The sequence below is a fragment of the Sceloporus occidentalis genome, unplaced genomic scaffold (genome assembly GCF_023333645.1).
Source record: "Sceloporus occidentalis isolate IW3139 unplaced genomic scaffold, rSceOcc1.0.p SCAF_66, whole genome shotgun sequence".
In the NCBI taxonomy this organism is placed as follows: Eukaryota; Metazoa; Chordata; class Lepidosauria; order Squamata; family Phrynosomatidae; genus Sceloporus; species Sceloporus occidentalis.
The window spans coordinates 5,182,541-5,202,724 of NW_028317046.1; the positions used below are offsets into that span (position 1 = coordinate 5,182,541).

At 45.3% G+C, this 20,184-nt stretch overlaps 1 protein-coding gene across 1 annotated transcript in view; it reads left to right on the forward strand.

The window, feature by feature from the left end:
• The window catches only part of LOC149286938 (rho GTPase-activating protein 32-like), a 92,242-nt gene that overhangs the window by 51,388 nt on the left and 20,670 nt on the right, over positions 1-20,184 (forward strand). Inside the window, exons 6-10 of the mRNA XM_089493711.1 lie at positions 662-768; positions 2,311-2,395; positions 16,761-16,847; positions 18,520-18,657; positions 19,576-19,668. Of these exons, the coding sequence (XP_089349837.1) occupies positions 662-768; positions 2,311-2,395; positions 16,761-16,847; positions 18,520-18,657; positions 19,576-19,668 (510 nt within the window). The remainder of the gene's footprint in view (positions 1-661; positions 769-2,310; positions 2,396-16,760; positions 16,848-18,519; positions 18,658-19,575; positions 19,669-20,184) is intronic.

Below are 20,184 nucleotides of genomic sequence, written 5' to 3' on the forward strand. Positions count from 1 at the left end.
TCTGCCCTCTGCTGGTGATATTTAGTAATTGCAGCGCTAATTTAATAAATGTGTATATATTACCATGAAATAACCACGCATCGGCTGTGTGTAAGGTAAGGACGGGTAACGCATGCTTCTGCTGGAGGGCTTGGGCTGATTTCTGCGCGGATGGAGGGTCCTCTCCCACCCGTTACCCGGTGATAGATGGGTATGCAGGCCGGTGACCTAGCAGAGGTTGCAGATCTATTGAAGCAGAAGCCAGAATAATCTTCTTGATATATTTTAGGAGGCATAAAAAGTTCACTAATTAATAAAGATCTGCAAATCCAGAAATCGTGGCTACCTGGGTTTTGTCCAGACCTGTACAAAGTATTTGTGGAGGGAGGTCAGATTTCGGTACCGCTGTTCAGTGTCACGGTGTCCGTGTCTTATGTTTGTGTCGTTAAATACATGACGCATTTTGGGGTATGGAGGGTAAGACGTGTTTTGCTGGCAGTATTCGCTGCGGGTTGCTTTATCAGATTTCTCATTAATGGACCCAGCAGACACACTGCGTTTCAGTGCCGGGCTTTAAATTAATTTTACAGCTTTTTGCCAAACCTCAAACTGAGAACGTTATTCCAGTCCTTGCCGTTGAACCGTTTGAAGTGTAATTAAGCCTTGGTTTTCTGTGTCGTAGGCTCGAGGAGCAGACATCCCCGTTCCTGGAGAGCTCCCGATCGGCGCAGAGATCCCGCTGCGCCCGTGCACCACCACCGCCAGCATGAAGGTCAAGCATGTGAAAAAGTAAGTGCCGTCAGATGGACGGTGGCGGCAGCTCTGACCCTCAGAAAGCTCTAGCATGCGCAGAACGGAACCGCTTTTACTTTGGGTTCTGATCAATGTTGGGGAACGTATGTGAAGGCAAATAATTTCTCGTACTGATCCTGTGATAATGTGTTACTCCTCAACACGTACAAGTACAAGATCATTAAAATAGAAATTTCAGGGGGAATAAGCATCTGCCCGACGTCTGCTTCCCCAGCCAGCACAGTTACTGTTATACCGTATTTGCTCGATTATAAGACGAGGTTTTTTTCAGAGCATATGCTCTGAAAAATACCCCTCGTCTTCTAATCGGGGTCGTCTTCTAATCAGACCTCAAATAGAGGTCTGATTATGAGACTAAGATCCAGATCCCCCGCACCGCTGCAGGGGACCTGGATCCTCCTGTCCCCCCCCCCACACACACTTACCGGTGCTTCCTGCTGTATTGCCGGGGCAGCGGGTTGATGTCTACGCGATCCGCGTAGACAACGTCCGCTGCAGCCGGAAGGAGGTGTGGCTAGCAGCGGGGGTTGTCTGCGTCCGTCGCGGATACCTTCCCCGACTGTCAGAGATCAGAGTTCCCCCCACCGGTGCGGGGAACTCTGATCTCTGACAGCCGGGGAAGGTATCCGCGACGGACGCAGACAAACCCCCGCTGCCAACTCCACCTCCTTCTGGCTGCAGCGGAAGGAGACGTCAACCCGCTGCCCCGGCAATACAGCAGGAAGTTAGAAAGCACCGGTAAGTGTGTGTGTGTGTGCGCGTGTGTGTGTTAAATGGGGACATAGGGCATTTCTGGAATGCCTTATACCCCTATATGCCACTCTGGCACTTAGGGGGTTAAAAGGCATATTATGGGGCAGAGTGGCATATAGGGAGGTATAAGGCATTTCAGGAGGCAGAGTGGCGTTAAGGGGGCATTTAATAGAGCACTCTGCCTCCTGAAATGCCTTATACCTCCCTATATGCCACTCTGCCCCATAATATGCCTTTTAACCCCCTAAATGCCAGAGTGGCATATAGGGGTATAAGGCATTTCTGGAGGCAGAGTGGCACATAGGGGGTCAAAAGGCATACCATGGGGCACAGTGGCATATAGGGGGTTACAAGGCATATCATGGGCCACAGTGCCATATTGGTGTGGCAAGCCTGGGGGCAGATGTGCGTAACTGGGGGACAGGTTGGAAAATACAAGGAAATAAAAACAAAAAAAATATTTTTCTCAATCATAGCTTTTATTTAAAAAAATAGTTTACATGAATTAGCATTTACTGGTAAAACTTTTTTCCTTTAGGGTCGTCTTATATTCAGGCTTTTTCTTTTTTTCCTAAGTTAATATTCAGATTTTGGGGGGTCGTCTTATAATCAGGGTCGTCTTATAATCGAGCAAATACGGTAATACACGCAGGTGCATCTAGAAAAAGAAATTAACCATTAAAGTGATGCCCGTCTCTCCCCTCAGGAATTGTGGGTTTGAGTCAGAAGCACCCCTTCTTATTCCCCTTTTAATCCATCCAACAGGTTATCTTTTACCAAGGGACATTTCCCGAAGCTCGCAGAATGTGCCCATTTCCACTACGAGAACGTCGATTTCGGCAGCATACAGGTAAGGCTTTGAGTCGCGATTGTACCTTTTAATTCTAACTTTTTTTTTTGGTTCTAATTTGCATAAGCTTTTAGGTAAGTTCTGTCTGTCCTGCCAAACATCACTTAGCATTATAAATCACATAAAACATCTTTAAGTGACTGTTTGGTAAAGATGATACTTTTATTGTCTGACGTATAATGGATTGCAAGCTTATAAGAATATCAATAGGTATCAAGGTATAATATAGAAGGCATAAAGGCATCGCCTTTACCAAATCTGCTTCCTCTCTTCAACTCTATACCTTTAAGTGACTTTTATGAGGTCATTTTAGTGCCCGACATATGCTGAAAGCTCAGGCTCGGGGCATAATCTGCAGACTCGACCTTCACGTAATCTTCTATCTGAATGTTAGTGATATTTCTATTAGTCCACGTCTGCTAAGCCTGTGCATGTGGGACGGAACAGCAGCGTAACATCTTCCCTAGTCAGCCTCAGAGACGGATAGTTAAACCTTGTGTGTGTTTTTGTTGATGGAGTCCTTGGAGTAACTATTCAGCGTGTAATTTATATGCCTGGCTTTTCTGTAGCTCCTGCTTCTGGGAGATTTTGGGGATCCATGCCTTATAACTAACCATTTAAATGGAATCTTTGGGATCCTTTATTTTAATGTAATGGCGGCCACCATGATGATGAAGTCCTGGTTAGAAAATCGCATGTCTGTGATGGTTGGAGCTGTGGTTGTGTTTGGCCAGCAGGGGGCAGCACACGCATTTCTCCGTCGTGTCTATAGATGTATTCTGCCTTTATTGGGAGTGAGAGCGCCGCTGTGGCAGTGGAGAGGGGTTAGCAGGCTTGCGGTGGGCTCAGGTGTGCGGGAGTCATGGGGTCCTCAAAATATTAACCTGTTCAGTGCAGAAACTCTGCGTAAACGCCTTTACCTTCCGTTTTCTGATTTCTTGTAATATGACCGATTCCTTCAGTGTCGGATAACCAGCCGGATTGTGGTTTATTGGGATGCCAGAAATGAACCCGCGGACAATGGGTTCTCGGCTACGGCCCACGTTAGTATTCAGAGCCTTTGCCACTTTGTGGGTATTATTACGGTCGCGCATGTATTGATTGAATGCAGATCGGTATTTCTTCTCTGTACAAATTAAAGGCTCTGGGAGAGCAAGGAGATCACTGTGAGGTTCCGGTTAATCCTTCAAAATTATTTCTTCCTGCTGGCACTTAAAGGGTTAACCATAACTGACATCCTTCATGAAGATGGAGGGAAGGGATAGGTTTTGCGCGGTTACGTGTGTCATGCAAACAAAGAAAATGGTGTGTTCCGGTCTCATCCTGTTTAGTGGACGTTACCGTCCGTCATCTACCTGTGAACTCGAAGCGAGATAATATTTGCCTTTTGCTTCGTTTCTTCGTACCCTCCTCCCCCGTTTCTGCCCTTCCTTTACCCAAAGACAGAGCGCCTTCGTAATCATCCTTCTACTGATCGTTATTGATCTTCATTCGTGGTGATCTTGATTTTCTCGCTGCCGTCTGTCGTGCGGATGATGTCCCTGTAGGAGCGTAGGAGACCTTAGAGGCAAATCTGCTGGAGTGGAAGATCTTCAGAATATTATTTCCTGAACAAACTGACGAGTTTCCAGTCCAGATCTGTGTCACTTTACTGGTGGATTAACATGCCGGCCATTATGAACCATTCGCTTGCCAGTTCGGCCTTCCTTTTTCCGTGCTTCGTGCCAGGGGCAGATCTCCAAGCTTTCGGTAGAGGCAAACGCAGTTAACTATTAATGGATGTATAGATGTATGTGCCTCCTGCCCCCCCCCCCCGATGCGGTTACGGAGCCACCTGTCCCTCCCGACTATATTAATAGAAGCGGCTGGGGTGGAAATCCTTCGCGTTTCGCAGAGGCTGGGATTCTTTTGAAAGCTTTTGGAAATTTCTTTTTCTACTCCTGGTCCAGATATAAACGTAGAATCTTCCGGCAGACCGGCCCCTTCCGGTCTGTCTAGTTTGTAACTCAGTCGTTGGTCTCGTCTTAGATTCAGGAGCCGTATGTCTATCCCATGCATGTTTAATACCCTCACTGTATTACCCTCTACCACTTCTGCTGGGAGACTGTTCCACTTATCTACCACCCTCTTTTTAAAGCAATATCTGTTTTAAAAATATTTGATACCAGTTTAAAAGAGACAATGTCCTTTAAAATATTTTCTCATTTAATTTAACCACGGCAAACGTTCAACTGAAGTAAATATGAGACTAATATAGATTTCAATAGATTTATAAATTGAGGCACCTCCACCTTGCTGATGTCGCAGTATTTCTGCAGTAAGCGAAGAGCCGCCCAAAACCCGGATGTGACGCGTGCCGATACTATGCCAAACGTTAACATCCACCTATAATCGGACTGACCCTGAGAGCAATGAACCAGCCCTCAGAGTGAGAGTCTGGTCACCCCAACGGGCCATGTGCAGGGCCGGACGGGGCAATTCCGCCAGAGCCTGTGTTAGTGTAGCTGAGATGTCTCATAATGCATCGTCTGGAGGGCTTGCGCTTTCTAATGAGGTGACCAGGTTCTCTATTGATTCATTAATAAAGGTAATCGGACTGTGGCCTTCTGCCCCTTACTGGGAGAGGATGATGGGAAACGAAGTTGTCGGCTGCTGATGCAGGCCCGGCAGTTTCCGTCACGGACTGGGAGAGGATTCTGGGAATGTTAGTTCCCGTCGCTGGAAAGGTCGGCTGCTTTAGTTACAATGTAACTGCGGAGCCGGTTTATGGTCTGGCGTTTATGGCCAAGTTGAAGGTTCCCGGTGTGAGTTTTTACCCTTTCCGGCTCCGGTTTCAGTTGGAAGGAGGCAGATGGATGGGAAACGCATGCATTTCTGTGCACTGTGGGGGGTTTGGCCTTTAAAGACATTTCCAAGAACGAAAGGCGATATGTTTAACTCTTTAAGCGGGCGAGATATTGATGGCCCCTTGTTACACTGAAGTGGATGTTTACTGTAGGGTTTGAGTTTTCCCTGCTTTTGAACTCTTAAATCTGCTGAATTTCTCAGAAAATCCGTCTTCCCACTTTAAGGGGGTAGCCCCAACTTTAAGCTTTTTGTGAATACAGAATCCTGGAGCTGATGATATTAACGACGAGTCTAGTCGTCTGTTTCCTGCTGTTTCTATACACGTTATCGGGGCTTTTAGGGCTGTAGAACCGAGCTATAGGTCGACCTACTTAGGGGCAGTAAGAACGCCTGCTAATAACCCCTTCACACCACCGTCAAATCTTAGCATCCCTAGCACAGGACAGAAATGCAGCCGTTCTCAGCCAATCTTTGGCGCATTCATGTTATGCGTTAATGTTAATAGCCGAGATCTCGGTTTTGTCCTTGATATGACTTTTAAGGTAACCGCTTTGCGCTCATCACGCGGTGTTGCTAAGTGAGTTTGCCGCTTTAGCGCTGGGGCAGCTGCGCAGGGCGCCATGCATTGCAGCTGCGGCGGGGGTTAGATTTTTCACTGGTGCTGAGGTCATGATAGTATTTTAGTTGCTTTCATGCGACTGCCGGCTGGCTCTCAGAAGCAGTTGTGTTATTTAGTTTAATTGGCCTCCATCGCAATAGATGAATATGCTGGAATTCAGCCTGTTTTCCATTACTTTTTTGCCAAGTTAAATGACTTTTGCAGATTGAATAGAAGGTGAATGGAAAGCATGAATGGGCCCCGAATCACTGCATGTCTGCGAAGACAAAATATAGTGGAAACTTGTTGTTTAACTGCTGACGGTTACAGCCTATATCTTGGCGTTGGGGCTCCACATAGATCACACGAATGCGGATAAGGTGTGGGGGGGATTTTTATCACAATAGGGGCCACAGTAATGTCTTAAGTGAATTCTGGCTGCAACTGAATGCTAAATGTAACATTACAATTTATGAGCTGGTCTTTATTAAATCCAAGAAAGTGTGTCCAGTTTGTGAATCCCCTTAGTGTTCATTTTCTGTTATTTCCCCAAAACTAAAATTCTACTGCACCCTAGCCGAGATTCAGCTCCTATCATCCTCAGCTGCCTGGGAATGGTGGGAGATGCAATCACGGAGCTGGGGGGGTCTTGGAATCCTCCTTCCTATCTTATGTTCCGGATCTGTCTGGGATTCGTTTCCAGAAACATCAGCTTTGAGAAATACCCAAAATAGTTTTATGAAGTCTGTAAAGTGGGTGCAGGTACCACAGCGTCTGCTGCCCCCGAGAGCCGTCGTTCTTTCAGGCTGATGCCCTGTTGGGGGAGGCAAAGCTGAGCAAATGTGTGAGTTTGTTTTCCAGATCATTTGGGCCTCTAGCTGGAGACTGGATTGGTCTCCATGGAAACCGTTTTCCCTGTTCTTCTGAGTAATTGGGCTTACAAGCCCGCCGGCACAATCAGACCAAGGCTTGTTAGATGACTAGTGGAATAGAAATATGCCATTCAGGATCCTTCAACTGAAGAGCAAACGGCTCTTCCCGCTTAATGTCCTCAGGATGAATTGTCCAGCTCTTCATTTGGAACATTTAGACTTCTCCCCATCCCAACTCTTCATGTCATTGTTGCTGTGTATTCTGTCATGGGAAAGGGTCATAGTTGCATGGAATGGCCTTTCAGCAGGGATGGCGATGAGTAGATCTCATTAAGGAGTAAGTGGATTTTTTGGGAGCAGACAGAGATCCTGAATCCAGTTTCAGTTATCAGTAAAATATACAGATTCCAAACCAGAAACCCCAACTATAGGAGGCAGGGAGCTCCTGGCCCAGGACCACCGTCTCCTGCCAAGCGGCCAGATGGGAAGTCTCTACGAGCCCCACACACACACCAGAGGCCCGAATAAGAAACTGAAATGTCAGAAGTACAGATGGAAAATCACTTACTGTGATGAGAGGGTCATTAATAATAATCCAGGTCCCTGAGAACTAAAATAGGAGGCCCTTCAGTATCGTTACAGGGATGGCGGGGTCTCCATCGCTTTTCCAGCAAATGTTTGCCCGGCGTATCTCGGAGAAGAGCGTTCAGGCGGTGTATGTATGTATGTATGTATGTATATGTGTGTGTAGGTGTATGTGTGTGTGTGTGTATGAAGGTGTAACTTACCATGTGCTTGTTTTAGTTGGGGGTCCTAAAGAAATACTACAACCCTAGCCTTAACCCTGATCTTTTTTAAACAACACAATAAATGCCCAACTACTGAAATACTCCCAACCTGCACCTCTACTCCGATACAATCAAAAGAAAAAACATGGACGCTTCTGAAAGTAAAGAAACCATAACAGATACCCCATAGAGTTTATTTGGTTTACCAGTCGCCCCAGTCTGTTCTGAGCAAGACTACAATATCACAAAAAGTGCCCTCAGAGCTAATACATTTTCCCAAAACGGCATCACTTTTATGTTTATATATTTTTATCACAGCAATCTGTAAACATTTAAGAACATAATTAAAATATTGCTGAATTTCCCACTTACTGAAATGGCAATCAACAAAAAATGTATTCTAAAGTCCCTCAAATGAGTTATTATTTCAGATAATTTGGAATAATTGTTTCAGTCTAAATTAGAAAATGTTTCCATCAACACGAAGATATAGTTCCGCAAGAAATGTAAAATTTGCATTGTGTCAATGAAATTACAAGGTTTTTTACAAGGTATTTTTGTCTCGATTGTATACTCTTTGCACGCGGGTGTATCATATCGGCCCAACCCAAAATATGATCAATATGATCCATGGATTGCAGGACGGTGCCGGCTCGTTACAGAGGCTTTAGTGTAGAAAATGAATGAATCCGTTAATTTTGCATTTTTTATTGTCCTTGTCTATAGTTCTGTATAGTGGTTTAGCGAACGTCGTAGTGGGATCTCGGTCATGATGCGATGGGTTTGGATCTTCATGCAGATATTGAATGGAAAGGCAGGGGAGCAGAGAATGGGGGGGCACATACAAACGCTGCACTCATACAGAGAGACCCTGGGGCTGATATTCTGCACCCCAGCTATGCTGTCTCACCATTAAGTGGCGTCTCTCAGGCCTCTCCTCTGTGTCCTCTGCATCCAGCATCGAGGTCTCCCCCGGAGGCAGACGGGGACAGCCGGCTGTCACAGCAGCGCAGGAGAGGCACAGCATAAACTATCGCCTCCCATCCTCCCTCCCCTTCTCGGCTCTCGTGAAAAGCTCCTGAGCGCGTCCTCTGGGACCCCTGCAGCCGGCTAGAGAAGCAGAGAGTGAGTGAGTGAGTGAGTGAGTGGGAGAGAAAAGAGATCACCGCCGATTCCTCTGTAGTACAAATTGAGCATGAAATTGCCAGCGTGCAAGCTACAGAAAAGACAAGGGTGGTATCGGGGTAAAAGCTGAAGTGCATCTGTATCAAAGAGCTAACAGATCCATGCACATGTAAGGAGGTTTTCGCTGGGGTCTGCGCTCTCTCCAATGTCTCCTGCAAAGAGCCTTCTGGCATCTGGAACCTGGAACCCACGGAGCCGGGGCATACGGCCTGCACCGTGCGACCCACCAAATCCCTCATTGTGACGGAGGTAAGCGAGAGCAGCGGCGGCCGGGACGGTGCTCTGCCTTTGTCTCTTTTAGAAACCGTATGCAGCGTTTGGGATCAGAGGCAGAATCCACGGCTCTCTCTGGCAAACAAAGACAATTCGTCTCCAGGAATACTGCAGCCCGTTCCACGCAGCGGCTCGGCACCCAGCAAAAGATGCATTTAAATGCTGTATGTGGTGTTGGCAGTTTGGCGGTGCTGTGTGCACACGCGTTCATTCGTGTATATAATCGCTTCGTGTCTTTGTAATTATTTGCTATTAATTTCTGTGTTCTCCTACCTAATATGTCCAGTTTCTAGAGTCGTCTGCAATTGTACGGGTTCTGCATGGAGCTGCCCTTTGTGAAAGGGTTAACTGGAACACAGCTGCGCAGATGTAATTGATTAGTTTTTCTTCCCTGGAGAATTGTGAGGAATTCCAACCAAGAAAGAAATGTTTTTACAAATCCCTAAACTCTGCAGTCTGTTGCGCCGGAGCCCAAAGGGTTAAGATGATTTAGTCATAGTTTCCTGTGCTGCATGGAATGAAAATTTAAAGAAAAACGTAGCCATATGGCCTTGGGATTCTGGGCCGTCTCTTAGTCTACTTTCCAACTACAGAGTGTGTCTGTACTTTATCTTAACCCATCAGGCACCGCAAGAGCCCTTAATACCCCAACAGGCAAATATGCCCCGGCCCAGTGCCGTTTGCTTCCTGGCTGCTACAGTTTTAAGTATTTGGGACCAAGAATCACATATGTAAAAAAAAATCACCGTGTTGAACCGTTTCACCGAGGACTTTGTATGTAAGTAAGATCAGGTTCTGCCTTTTTTTTTTTTTTTCCGTATTCTGTGATTCATTTTATTTTTATGAGAGGGTTTTTGTGTCGCACAGAGGAACGTGAAATGACTCGCTCGTGTACATGCTTGGTACATGCGTGATGTGAAATAGGCAATGAATTTCATTAAAGCAGCTGAGCTCTCGTGTCCTCCCGGCACCTACTTACAGGGCTAAAGCAGGGGAGCCTTTATTGGTTCTCGGCTCCGACCTAATCAGCTTTGCTGCTGCTAATTCCGAGAGACAGAAACAGATCGATAGAAGTAATGGGAGTTCTTTCAAACCCAGAGGCAGCCATAGAATTCCTTTCTACTTTCTTAACAGGGCCGACCAAGCTGAATGTGAGGTGTATACGGTGCTGTGCGCCCAGGCATCTCAGAATCCTCCGTAATATCTCTGCTTCGCCGCTGGTAATATTGTTGGGTAATTTGCTGCTTTCTGGATTTCGTCTCTGTGTCCCACTGACAGCACCGGTCCTCCTTTCATAATACTTTACAGTCTCGCAGGCGTACTCTGAGAACAGCCAAAGAGCCATTGGATTGGACCACTTGTGTTTGGCACACAGGCTGTGAATCCATTACACGCCGTGCCACAATAAGCTACGGTGGCCTTTTTTTTATTTATCACACGTTTAACCAACTTTAAAGGATAAGGTGTAAATTTGGGGCATTCTTTTGTTGCATAAACCGGGTTGACGCCTGTAATCTTGAGGCTTTTTTTTAAGCAGTGAATCAAGGCCACTGTATAACCTTAAGGACATGCCTTAACTCCGGTAATCCAGTGACGCGCTCAGCCGTTCTGGATGCGAGTGGAGTGTGCGTTTTAAGACTGGCTAGAATGTTAGAGTAATGACCAGTACATCACGTACTCCTGTTATGTAGGTGATGCCAGACTCACCATGTTGGTCACGCTGCTGTTGTGGCGATAACCCAGTCTCTCTTTAGCTTGCGTTAGTTTTACGGATCACACGGGTGCAGAGAGGCCTTGTGTGTCTATATATTGCATGTCTGCAGTTGATGGTGTAACAGAGTCACTAGTTAAGAACATTGATGTAGGTTTGGCTGCTGTGTTGTGGTCACCTCCGCTGTGTCCGGTGATCCAGGTCTCACATCTCGGTGGTGGGTTTCTTCACAGATGGCCTCCTTGTGTCAGCTCAGCTACTGCTTGTGGCTGACGTGCGCAGGATGCCGTCAAATGGAAACCATCGATGCGTTTGTGTTCTTGAACATATATGCGTAAGTTGTCATGTTCACGCGCTCATGATGGGAGTGCACCTGGAACAGACGTTGAACCCCAGTTACTAGTGCTTGGTTGCTCTACTGTGGCTTCCTGGTATTCTGTTACCTGCGTGGCTGCTGTCACAGACCTTTGGCTTGCTTCACATTCTATATTTCTATCAGTTTGCAAGGGAGGAAAATGGTTTTGAGCTGACCAGGCCATGACGTTTTTAAGTGTCTGAATTCACTTGAGGTATCACCATTGCACAAGCCAAGGTAACGAGGCACCTGCCAGATACCGCAGAGATGCCAGTTTTAACAAAAATAACCAAAAACATTTTACTGTCTTAATCTTGAAGAAGAGTATAAGTGTACATATGAATGCATAATAAATATATGCCAAAGACACTGATCCTTGGGATTCTGTTACAGATTCAGATAATTATTTACCAATATTGCCACGTTTGAAGTCCTTTAATATTAGTGCTCTCTCTGTATTAAGATTCAACCAGGAAGAGATGTTGACAGATGAGTCTGCATCGGATTCTATTTGATTAGAAACTACAGTAAAAATACTGCATACGTCGGCAGGGGTGCGAGAACGTGAGGAACTGCTATAGCACCGCTGCTGAATCATTAGGTGTTGATGGGAGCAGAGGCGGTGATTGTTACATTTACTTATTACCCGAGCCGTGAATAGCGATTCAGATAGCGTGTTGGACGACCACTAATTGTGTTTTATTTCTGGAGATGCATATACAGGGTCCCTTTTTTTTCTTAAAATGAGCAATAACGGTCAATTATTTTTTCATTAAGCATTAACAATAAAATGCTGCTCAGTTGGGAATAAAAGCTAGTGTAATTGGAGCAGGGAGGGATGGTCTCCTCTCACTATATCCTAGAAGCTCTTCACTGTCTATCATTAAGCCAACGTCCCAATGTAATATTTTATATAGTTGAGGAGTGATTGGGAAGCTGCCGATCAGGACTCTTCTGCCCGTCTAGTTACCCGTTCTTCCTGCAGTAAAGCCTTGAACCTTAATCAGTCGTTGGTCTTGTCTTAGATTCAGGAGCCGTATGTCTATCCCATGAGTGTTTTGCATTTGGAGGTGTGGGATTGGTACCTCTGGCTGCGGTAGATTCTGCAGGATATTTCAAGGTGGGACCCCATTTTAGGAGTAGGGTTGGAGTCTGAGGTTAGGGTCTTTGTTCCCATCTTGATTGTCTAGCTGCAGTCTGTGGTGGGAATTGACTGCTGAAGGGCTTTTCTTTGGACATCTTCTAGAATTGTCTTCTGACATCTGAGGTTGGTGTATTCCACGGCTTATACGGTAAGATCCTCATTGCTGTGTTCTTCCAGCTCATGGATGGTGGCCGAAACATCACATTCTGCAAAATAAGTCTGCTGGGACCACGCACATTTAGGCCAGAATATGTGTTCTAGACAAAGGATGGGTGCTGTCATATAGTAGAAAGGTGAGTTATCGCTGTTAGAACTAAGCTAAAAGCAACATTAATTCATTCACAACTTAATGGGTTTGAAGACAGATATTCGTTATTAAGAATGGGAAGCAAAATCTTTCTTTAAGCATTAAATACAAAGTGATGGCAGCTCTGTCCTGTTGTTGTTTCTCTTTGTTAAATAAAGTAACATTGTAATCACTCACACAGCACTCACCATGCACAATAAACACTACAGCAAAGTAGTCACCGTATTCAGTTACCCATTAATCCTTAAATGCACGCTTGGTAAGCATTTTCCACGCTGCCGCCAGTTAGCAGTTGCGAAGATTTTTAACCTTTTTGTGTGTGCAACCTTCCCATTAAAATGCCGCCTTCCCATTTATCACTCGAAAGGTTTTGACAGTTGAATTCTAAGCAGCATTTTAACATGCGCCACAGCAGCTGGGATACGCAGGCCTCGGATACACATGCAGGAACTCATTCAGTCCGCTCTCTCCTCCTGGGGTCGGTGGGGAATGATGTCCTCTGCTGTCTGAGGCAGGTAAAGCTTCTAGGCAGTGACAGTACAAGCCTCTGGACAAGCGGTATCAGCCGATAGAAGTCTTTGACGCAGCGTTCTATTTTGGAGTTTTAGTGTCCAGATACGGACTCCTCGCATTGTACATACAAATCTATTAATCTCCTTTAATTCCTGATGTGAAATTCACATTTAAGTCTTGTACTAATTTCCTTATAGTACAGCTTGGTAAACCTTGTGCTGCTACGTTGACCCCAGTAACCGAAAACAATGTTCTAACAATGAAACATATAACAAATCCATATAGAAATCTGTAAGAATGCAGTAATGGGAACCTCGATGCTTGAAAATAGTTTTTAAGACATTTGAGTTCACGTTACCAATTTCTTGCGGTATTAACGGTCTCAGCCGCCAGCCCGGTGTGAGGTGCCGGTGCACTGGCTACATGAAGTCACGATACTGGTGTTAGGTGACACGCTGGACGTAGCTTGCTGTAGGACGTTAGAGAGAGCCGTGGGGTAACGAGTCAACTTCTTTCTGCAGGTTGGGCAGGATCCTACCGTCCACTGAATGACGCCGGTGTAAGGTTGGGTTTATGCCTGTCCTGTGCTGTATGTAGAGCCTCTCCAACACAAGTCACCAAATGGTATAAGCTATAATTATGGATTGTCCACAAAATGCACCAACGTAAAGCCATTTAACAGATGAAATAATTTTGGTTTCAGGCTGTAGTATATATAAAACCTGTCAGCCGTCTATAACTGTGCTAACAGAAACATGATTTCTCCTGCACCCAGGAAGGGGGAGGCCAGAAACACCATGCGACCGTTTCACTGCACTGCGCCACTGTAGACTATTTTTCATAAAGTGCTGTACAGTTTAATTGGAAGACCAAGGAGCTGATTTACAGCAAGTCATTACATGAAACAATAGTTAATGAGGACCCTGCTCTTTGGCCCTCGATTCCTTTCTTTTCTGTTGAGTGAAATCCATTCTTTGTTTTCAAAGAACAGACTATTCGTGAATTTCTTTAACCAAAACATTATTTTTTTTTTAATTTTTTTTTTTAAGCAACAATCTCTGTATTATTTTTGCCATAAGATATGTCACAACGAGCTGGGGATTCAGTTAAAATGTAAACTGCCGGTGTATGGTGATCTGCCACCGTGTCAGCCAGAGTGACCGATCGGCTAGTTAGAGGGTCACCTAGTAATTCTCCTGTCTTGGGCTGTGTGGTGATCGATTCAGAATAGAAACTAGTGCCACAAAAAAAAATACTTGTAAGTAAGCTTAGAACGTGTCGATTCAGAATACAGGAGTCTGATACTGCTGGCAGAGGATAAGGAGGAGCAGAAAGCTGTTATGGTCTGAACCCATTTATTAAGCTCCCTTTACTGTTGGGGTGGCCTTCCTTGGCCAGGAGACTCGTGAAGTACGTGGAAACCCTGGTTTCTCGTGTCCGGAGGTAAAGAGAAGCGCTATGGACATATTAGTTGACTTTGTGCTCTCAGTATGTTGAAATACAGCAGCAGCGTTGTTCTGTTCTCCCAACATCTCCAGAGTGGAAGTTTTTGTTGGCTGTAAAGCTCTGATGTTGAGGAGAGTTAGAGGCGGAAATGTTTTATTCTCCCCCATCGTATGTGGGTTCGGGTTGTTCTTGTATTGTTGTGTTTTGAGATGCACCAGCTGGAGGAGCACATTTGTACAGAATGTATTGACAGCAAACACCAGGCATTGCTCTAGTTCTGTCTGTGTGTGGCCACTTGTACAGAGGATGAAAGCGACCAAACTGGCATTTTCCGGCCCTGCGCCCTAACTCATATATGTGACCCGGACAGTGGGGATCCGCCAAACGGGTAACCAGAGGACATCGCCAGCCTGCAGTTATTAGTATAACACAATAATACTTCTTTAAGACCGTGGTGTGTGATAAAGTGCATGGATTCATCACGTCAGGAGGTTCCGTTTACAAAGTTGTCATGGGCTGACAGGTTCTGGCCAACACATCTATTCACTAAAAGGAACCTGACACCACTTCAATGGATGGGCACGTTGAGTTGGCTTAGCCACTACTATCAGGTGATTTCGAGTTACGTCAGTCTAACCACCCCCTGTTATTTAAACTGGGTGCTGCTGGGGTATGAGGGTTATATCACCTGCAGCAGGGGCTTTTGATTTTCTGTTTAATCCCTGATATATTGTGTATCTTGAGCTCCGTTGTGTAATATATACACAGTTAGAGCAACGTTTGTCATTTTCCTCCTTGGAGGAGAAATTCATAACTGGTTCAGAGAAAAATCGCTTTCCCTGCGTGCGCCTCCATGAATGTTAATGTCTTGCTGCATTATGTAAAGGAATTAATTCTGTCCAGTATTAAGCTCCGAGTTTCAGGCTGGCAGCGGGTTTACCAGCTATTGACCTTTTACCAGATATAATACTTGCAAAAATGATGCGTTTAAAATTCATGGTCGTTTTTACTTTATGCTGCTCTTGCAGAACGTTTTTAATTCATTATTTGCACTGAGTATCTGAGGATTTACTGCTCTGCCAGATGAGACGCGTTATATTGGACGACGGCTGGCCTGGCAGGACTCGCTGCGCCTTCGGGATTTGATGGCTTCAAGCATGTCCTCGGTCCTCAGGGTCAGAACTCTCTTGTGGTGACAGGCCGGCTTCAGCCAAGCGTTGCATTAATGCCCCTGTAGCGGTGCAGGCGAAGCAGAGATCTTTGAGTTAGGGATCAGTGTCCTCGGCTGACTTTAGATTTAATTGTGAAAAAGCGAACAAGTCACAATGCGTTGAATCATTGAAAGCTTGTGTTTATGGAATGGAATAAGTAGAAAACGGTGTATTTTCAAAGTATTTGATGCATAACCTGGTGCTTTGTCCAGAGCATTTAAGACAAAATGGTGACCCTCGGTATTCACTGTAAATATGAATTTACAAAGAAAACTTTATTGTATTGATGTGGCCTTTTAGGAGAGGATTATTTTATTTCACGTTTGTTTGTATCAGATGCTAATGCCAGTCCTTTGTGTTTCATCTCCCTGGCATTGTGAGCTAGAATTTGTTTTGTACCGTCACATCTGATACCTCTGTATATACCGTGTCGCATCCGCCTCTGATACCTCTGTATATACCGTATTCGCATCCGCGGCTATTACCTCCTGTATATACCGTATTCGCATCCGCGGCTGATACCTCTGTATATACCGTATTCGCATCCGCGGCTGATACCTCTGTATATACCGTATTCGCATCCGCGGCTGATACCTCCTGTATATACTGTATTCGCATCCGCGGCTGATACCTCTGTATATACCGTATTCGCATCCGCGGCTGATACCTCCTGTATATACCGTATTCGCATCCGCGGCTGATACCTCCTGTATATACCGTATTCGCATCCGCGGCTGATACCTCCTGTATATACCGTATTCGCATCCGCGGCTGATACCTCCTGTATATACCGTATTTGCATCCGCGGCTGATACCTCTGTATATACCGTATTTGCATCCGCGGCTGATACCTCTGTATATACCGTATTCGCATCCGTGTAATATCATACACAACTTTGTTAAGTGTTGTATGCACCCATTGTACAGCGGTGCGGAATATGATGGCGCTATATAAAACAAATATACTTTAAAAGTATTGGTTGTAGATCTGGTTTGGTTTATTCAAAACAAAAAATAAATCACAGCGTATTAAGTTATTGAGTAAATTTTATGCGTAAACTGGGATGCTGGAGAGAAATCTCATTTTATTTATATTTAATCTCTTGTCTCCCCAGCTGACACTCGCAGACGAACAGAATGAAGTGAGCAGGAACGGCTGTGAATCGAACGAGCTCGTCTTCCTGGTGCTGGTCGCTTGTCAGGTATTTACCCCTCTTCCCCATACTTATCATGACGTCACCCCAGAAACTAAACTAAAGAAGTGCAGTGGCCTCTGGGGTCCAACCTTCCTCAGGGCAGAGGACTGAAACATCAATGCGATATAATGAGTGCTTTTCTTGGGAACTAGTTCTTTTTAATGCAAGGCAGGGTTCGTTTATTAACATATATATATTAAGTGAAGGCAACAAGTTAAATGAATATTCTTTTCCTGATGTCACGGCCGTACGCTGAATGGGTTTCCAAGGAGCGGATGTGATAATCTCAGAGGCTGCTGTGTTCTGCAGCTGTGCTGATTTCTTGCAGCATTACTCTGGGATTTGGGCTGGAGAATCAGTCTATTGTAACAAAAAACAAACTACCAAACAGGTGCAAGACACACTTGGGGCGTTCGCGCTTATTGTGTTGAATAGAGCTCTGTGACGCTGTGCGTGTCCCGTGTTCCCCACCCACATTTCGTGACGCCCCTACCATCTGAACGTGAAAAGGGCCCTTTATAACAGAGCAGCCTACAGCACGCAAACCTCTACACAATACATCAGGCGTTCGCACTGACACGAGTGTATTAAGGGTCGTCCACTCTCTAAGTCCCGTCCATGAGCTCAGTATGTCTTGTTCACGTGGGGTACCGTCTAATTATTCTTTGAGATCACCATATCTTGTAGGCACCGGGGTCTGTCTGAGGTTTCCTGCCCTTTGAATCTGTTTGTACGGGTGGCATTCACAAAACATTATTACACTTGTCTGGCAGCAGCAAGGGAGAAAATGGGAAAATCCCAGCAAAAACTGATAATACTTTTATTGTGAAACAGTCTGATAACGTGGCTGAGGCAGCAGACAGCACCCTGGTATTCTCATTGTTTTTCGGTCCTCTCCAGTATACGAATCTCTGTATTTATTGCATCCTGATTACCGTGTCTGTCTGTGGCTCTCCAATAAACCTGTGCAGGTGGAGTGGGAGTGATGCCGCTGGCCTCTGTTTCCAGCGATGTGCACAAAAACTTTGAGTTTATATCAATATTTTAATGTGTTATTTGGCCGGGCGTCAAAGTCTACCCAGTCTTGTTTCCAGCCACAGCGTTTGGACAGCAGCCAGCGGCCTCGTTCCACGCTCCCTGTGCTGCGTCTGTGGGTCTAAATGCGCTGCCCGGTATGAACTGGAGACTGCATCCAACGCATGTTGGCGATCCAAGACCTGCCGCTGAGGTCATTTCCAAAGGCAGTTGGAGTAATGCAGATCTTCTTTCTAGAATAATGTCGTTGATTTAACCCATCATATAACCCGATGGAGTTCTTTTTGCCGCTGGATGCACATATATCACTGCGCCTGCCATGTGCCCTGTTTTGTGAGCCGCTCCACGTGCTTTGCTGCGTATTACAGACTTAGCAGTAGAATTAGGGTTTAATTCCAGATTTTGCCTGTTATTTGCCCTGGGGGGGGACTTTGCAGCCTGCAGGAGTGATGGCTTTAGCTCTCTTCTCACTGCACATGGCAGAAAATGGATTTTAATTAGACTGGTGGGTATTTATTTTGCCAAGTCCAAATATAAGCACGCCTGAAAGTGCGATTGTGGTGCACCGTCTGCTTTGGAATACAATTGTCCGCCAGGGAAACGTTTCATAGAAAGCACCTTGATAATCCTGTTGTATTTGCAGGGACGCAGCTGGATTGTTAAGCGGAGTTATGAAGATTTCCGGGTTCTGGACAAACATCTCCATCTGTGTATTTATGACCGGCGCTTCTCTCAGCTCTCAGAGCTGCCCCGTGCCGACTCCGTGAAGGACAGTCCGGAGGTACCGTCCCCAGATAGAATTAGTATTCCTCTTGTAGCCTCTCATTTGTTGACTGAAAGGGCTGTCACTGTTGGCCAAAAGATGCCATGGCTGTAGGCAGCGGGGTAAATCCAGGTCGCCTTAAAAGAATACCTCAAATCGAGCTAAATTGAGGTAGCCCTTGTGGTCTGCACAATGGTGTTTGCCATTCTTCCACCTCTCAGAGGGTTAACCCTTACAGTTCCACATATATAGATGTACACGTGGTGGAGGCGGCTGTTATATGCTGGGCTCCGTGACGTTACTGCGTTTAGTACCAGAGACCCTTAGAACCAGTTGCGTACAGTACAGTATTTCTGTTGCCATGGAAAATGTAGCATAAACAGAGGCAGATCTTTTCCAGGTGCGGTTAATGCAGAGGGCGAGACGAAAGTACCTGTTCATTTTCTTTGTCCCCGGCAGCCGGGTGTGACTGGCAGCCGATCGGCTAAATGCTGTGATTCTCAGCAAATCCTTTACATTTTTTTTAGCTCACATTTACATAACGATGAGGTTTACGGTGTTTGCTGCTAGTTTAGCGTGAAAGGAACCTGAACTCTGGTTCTGGATGGGAGAGGTGACATCACAAGGATTAACCCTTTATGGGTATTAGTGATTCTCAGCATTTAATCTGTAGAAGAAAATGGCACTATTGTATAATGAATTGCCTTGAGTGACCAAGAGTGCCCATGCATTTCTAGATCATGGCATCGCAGATAGCCGCATCTTACGAGATCACACATTGTTCGCCAGTTGGTCTTGGATTATAACAGCTGGTGTTGTACGTGAATAAGCCACATAAATGATCAGTTCGCTTGAAACCAATTGAAAATATTACATATATTATATGAAAAGTATCTTGTCCTGGATTGTTTAATTAACGTGCTCATCTCCTCCAAGCTGGTCACACAGATGCTGATGGCTTACCTGTCCCGACTCTCAGCCATTGCTGGGAACAAGATCAATTGCGGACCAGCCCTGACGTGGATGGAGGTAGGTGGGAAAGTCCTTGTTTTCTGTATCTGGAGTACAAACCATAAACAAATGGTATTAAGTAAATGCCCCTCTGAATCCATAGCTGCCAGCCTGGGGCTTGTGCTCCATTATTCTGTTTTGGGATCACCTGGCACAAACGAGTTGGATCTTTTTTGTAGGAAGTCAATCACTTTTATTCTTCTATGACTCTATAACAGGCATCTCCAACTCCTTCCGCAGCGTAATGCTTCTCGCAAGAAATGAGATAAATGCTGTCCTCAGAAATATTTCATTCTTAATGCACAATACAAGCTGATTTCCCACTTGAGAAATTGTTACATTTGCAATCAGAGCAGCGAGGAAATCATTCCAAATGGAACAATTAAACTCTACTTTCTGAAAAGGCTCAACTCGGCGAGTGACAGAGTAAAATGCAAGATAGTTAATGTGTTTTAATTGGATTGAAATCCTGCCTAACGAGTCCCTGGTAAATACACCACTTGCATTACCTGTCCCTTTCTGAATACCAGTGAA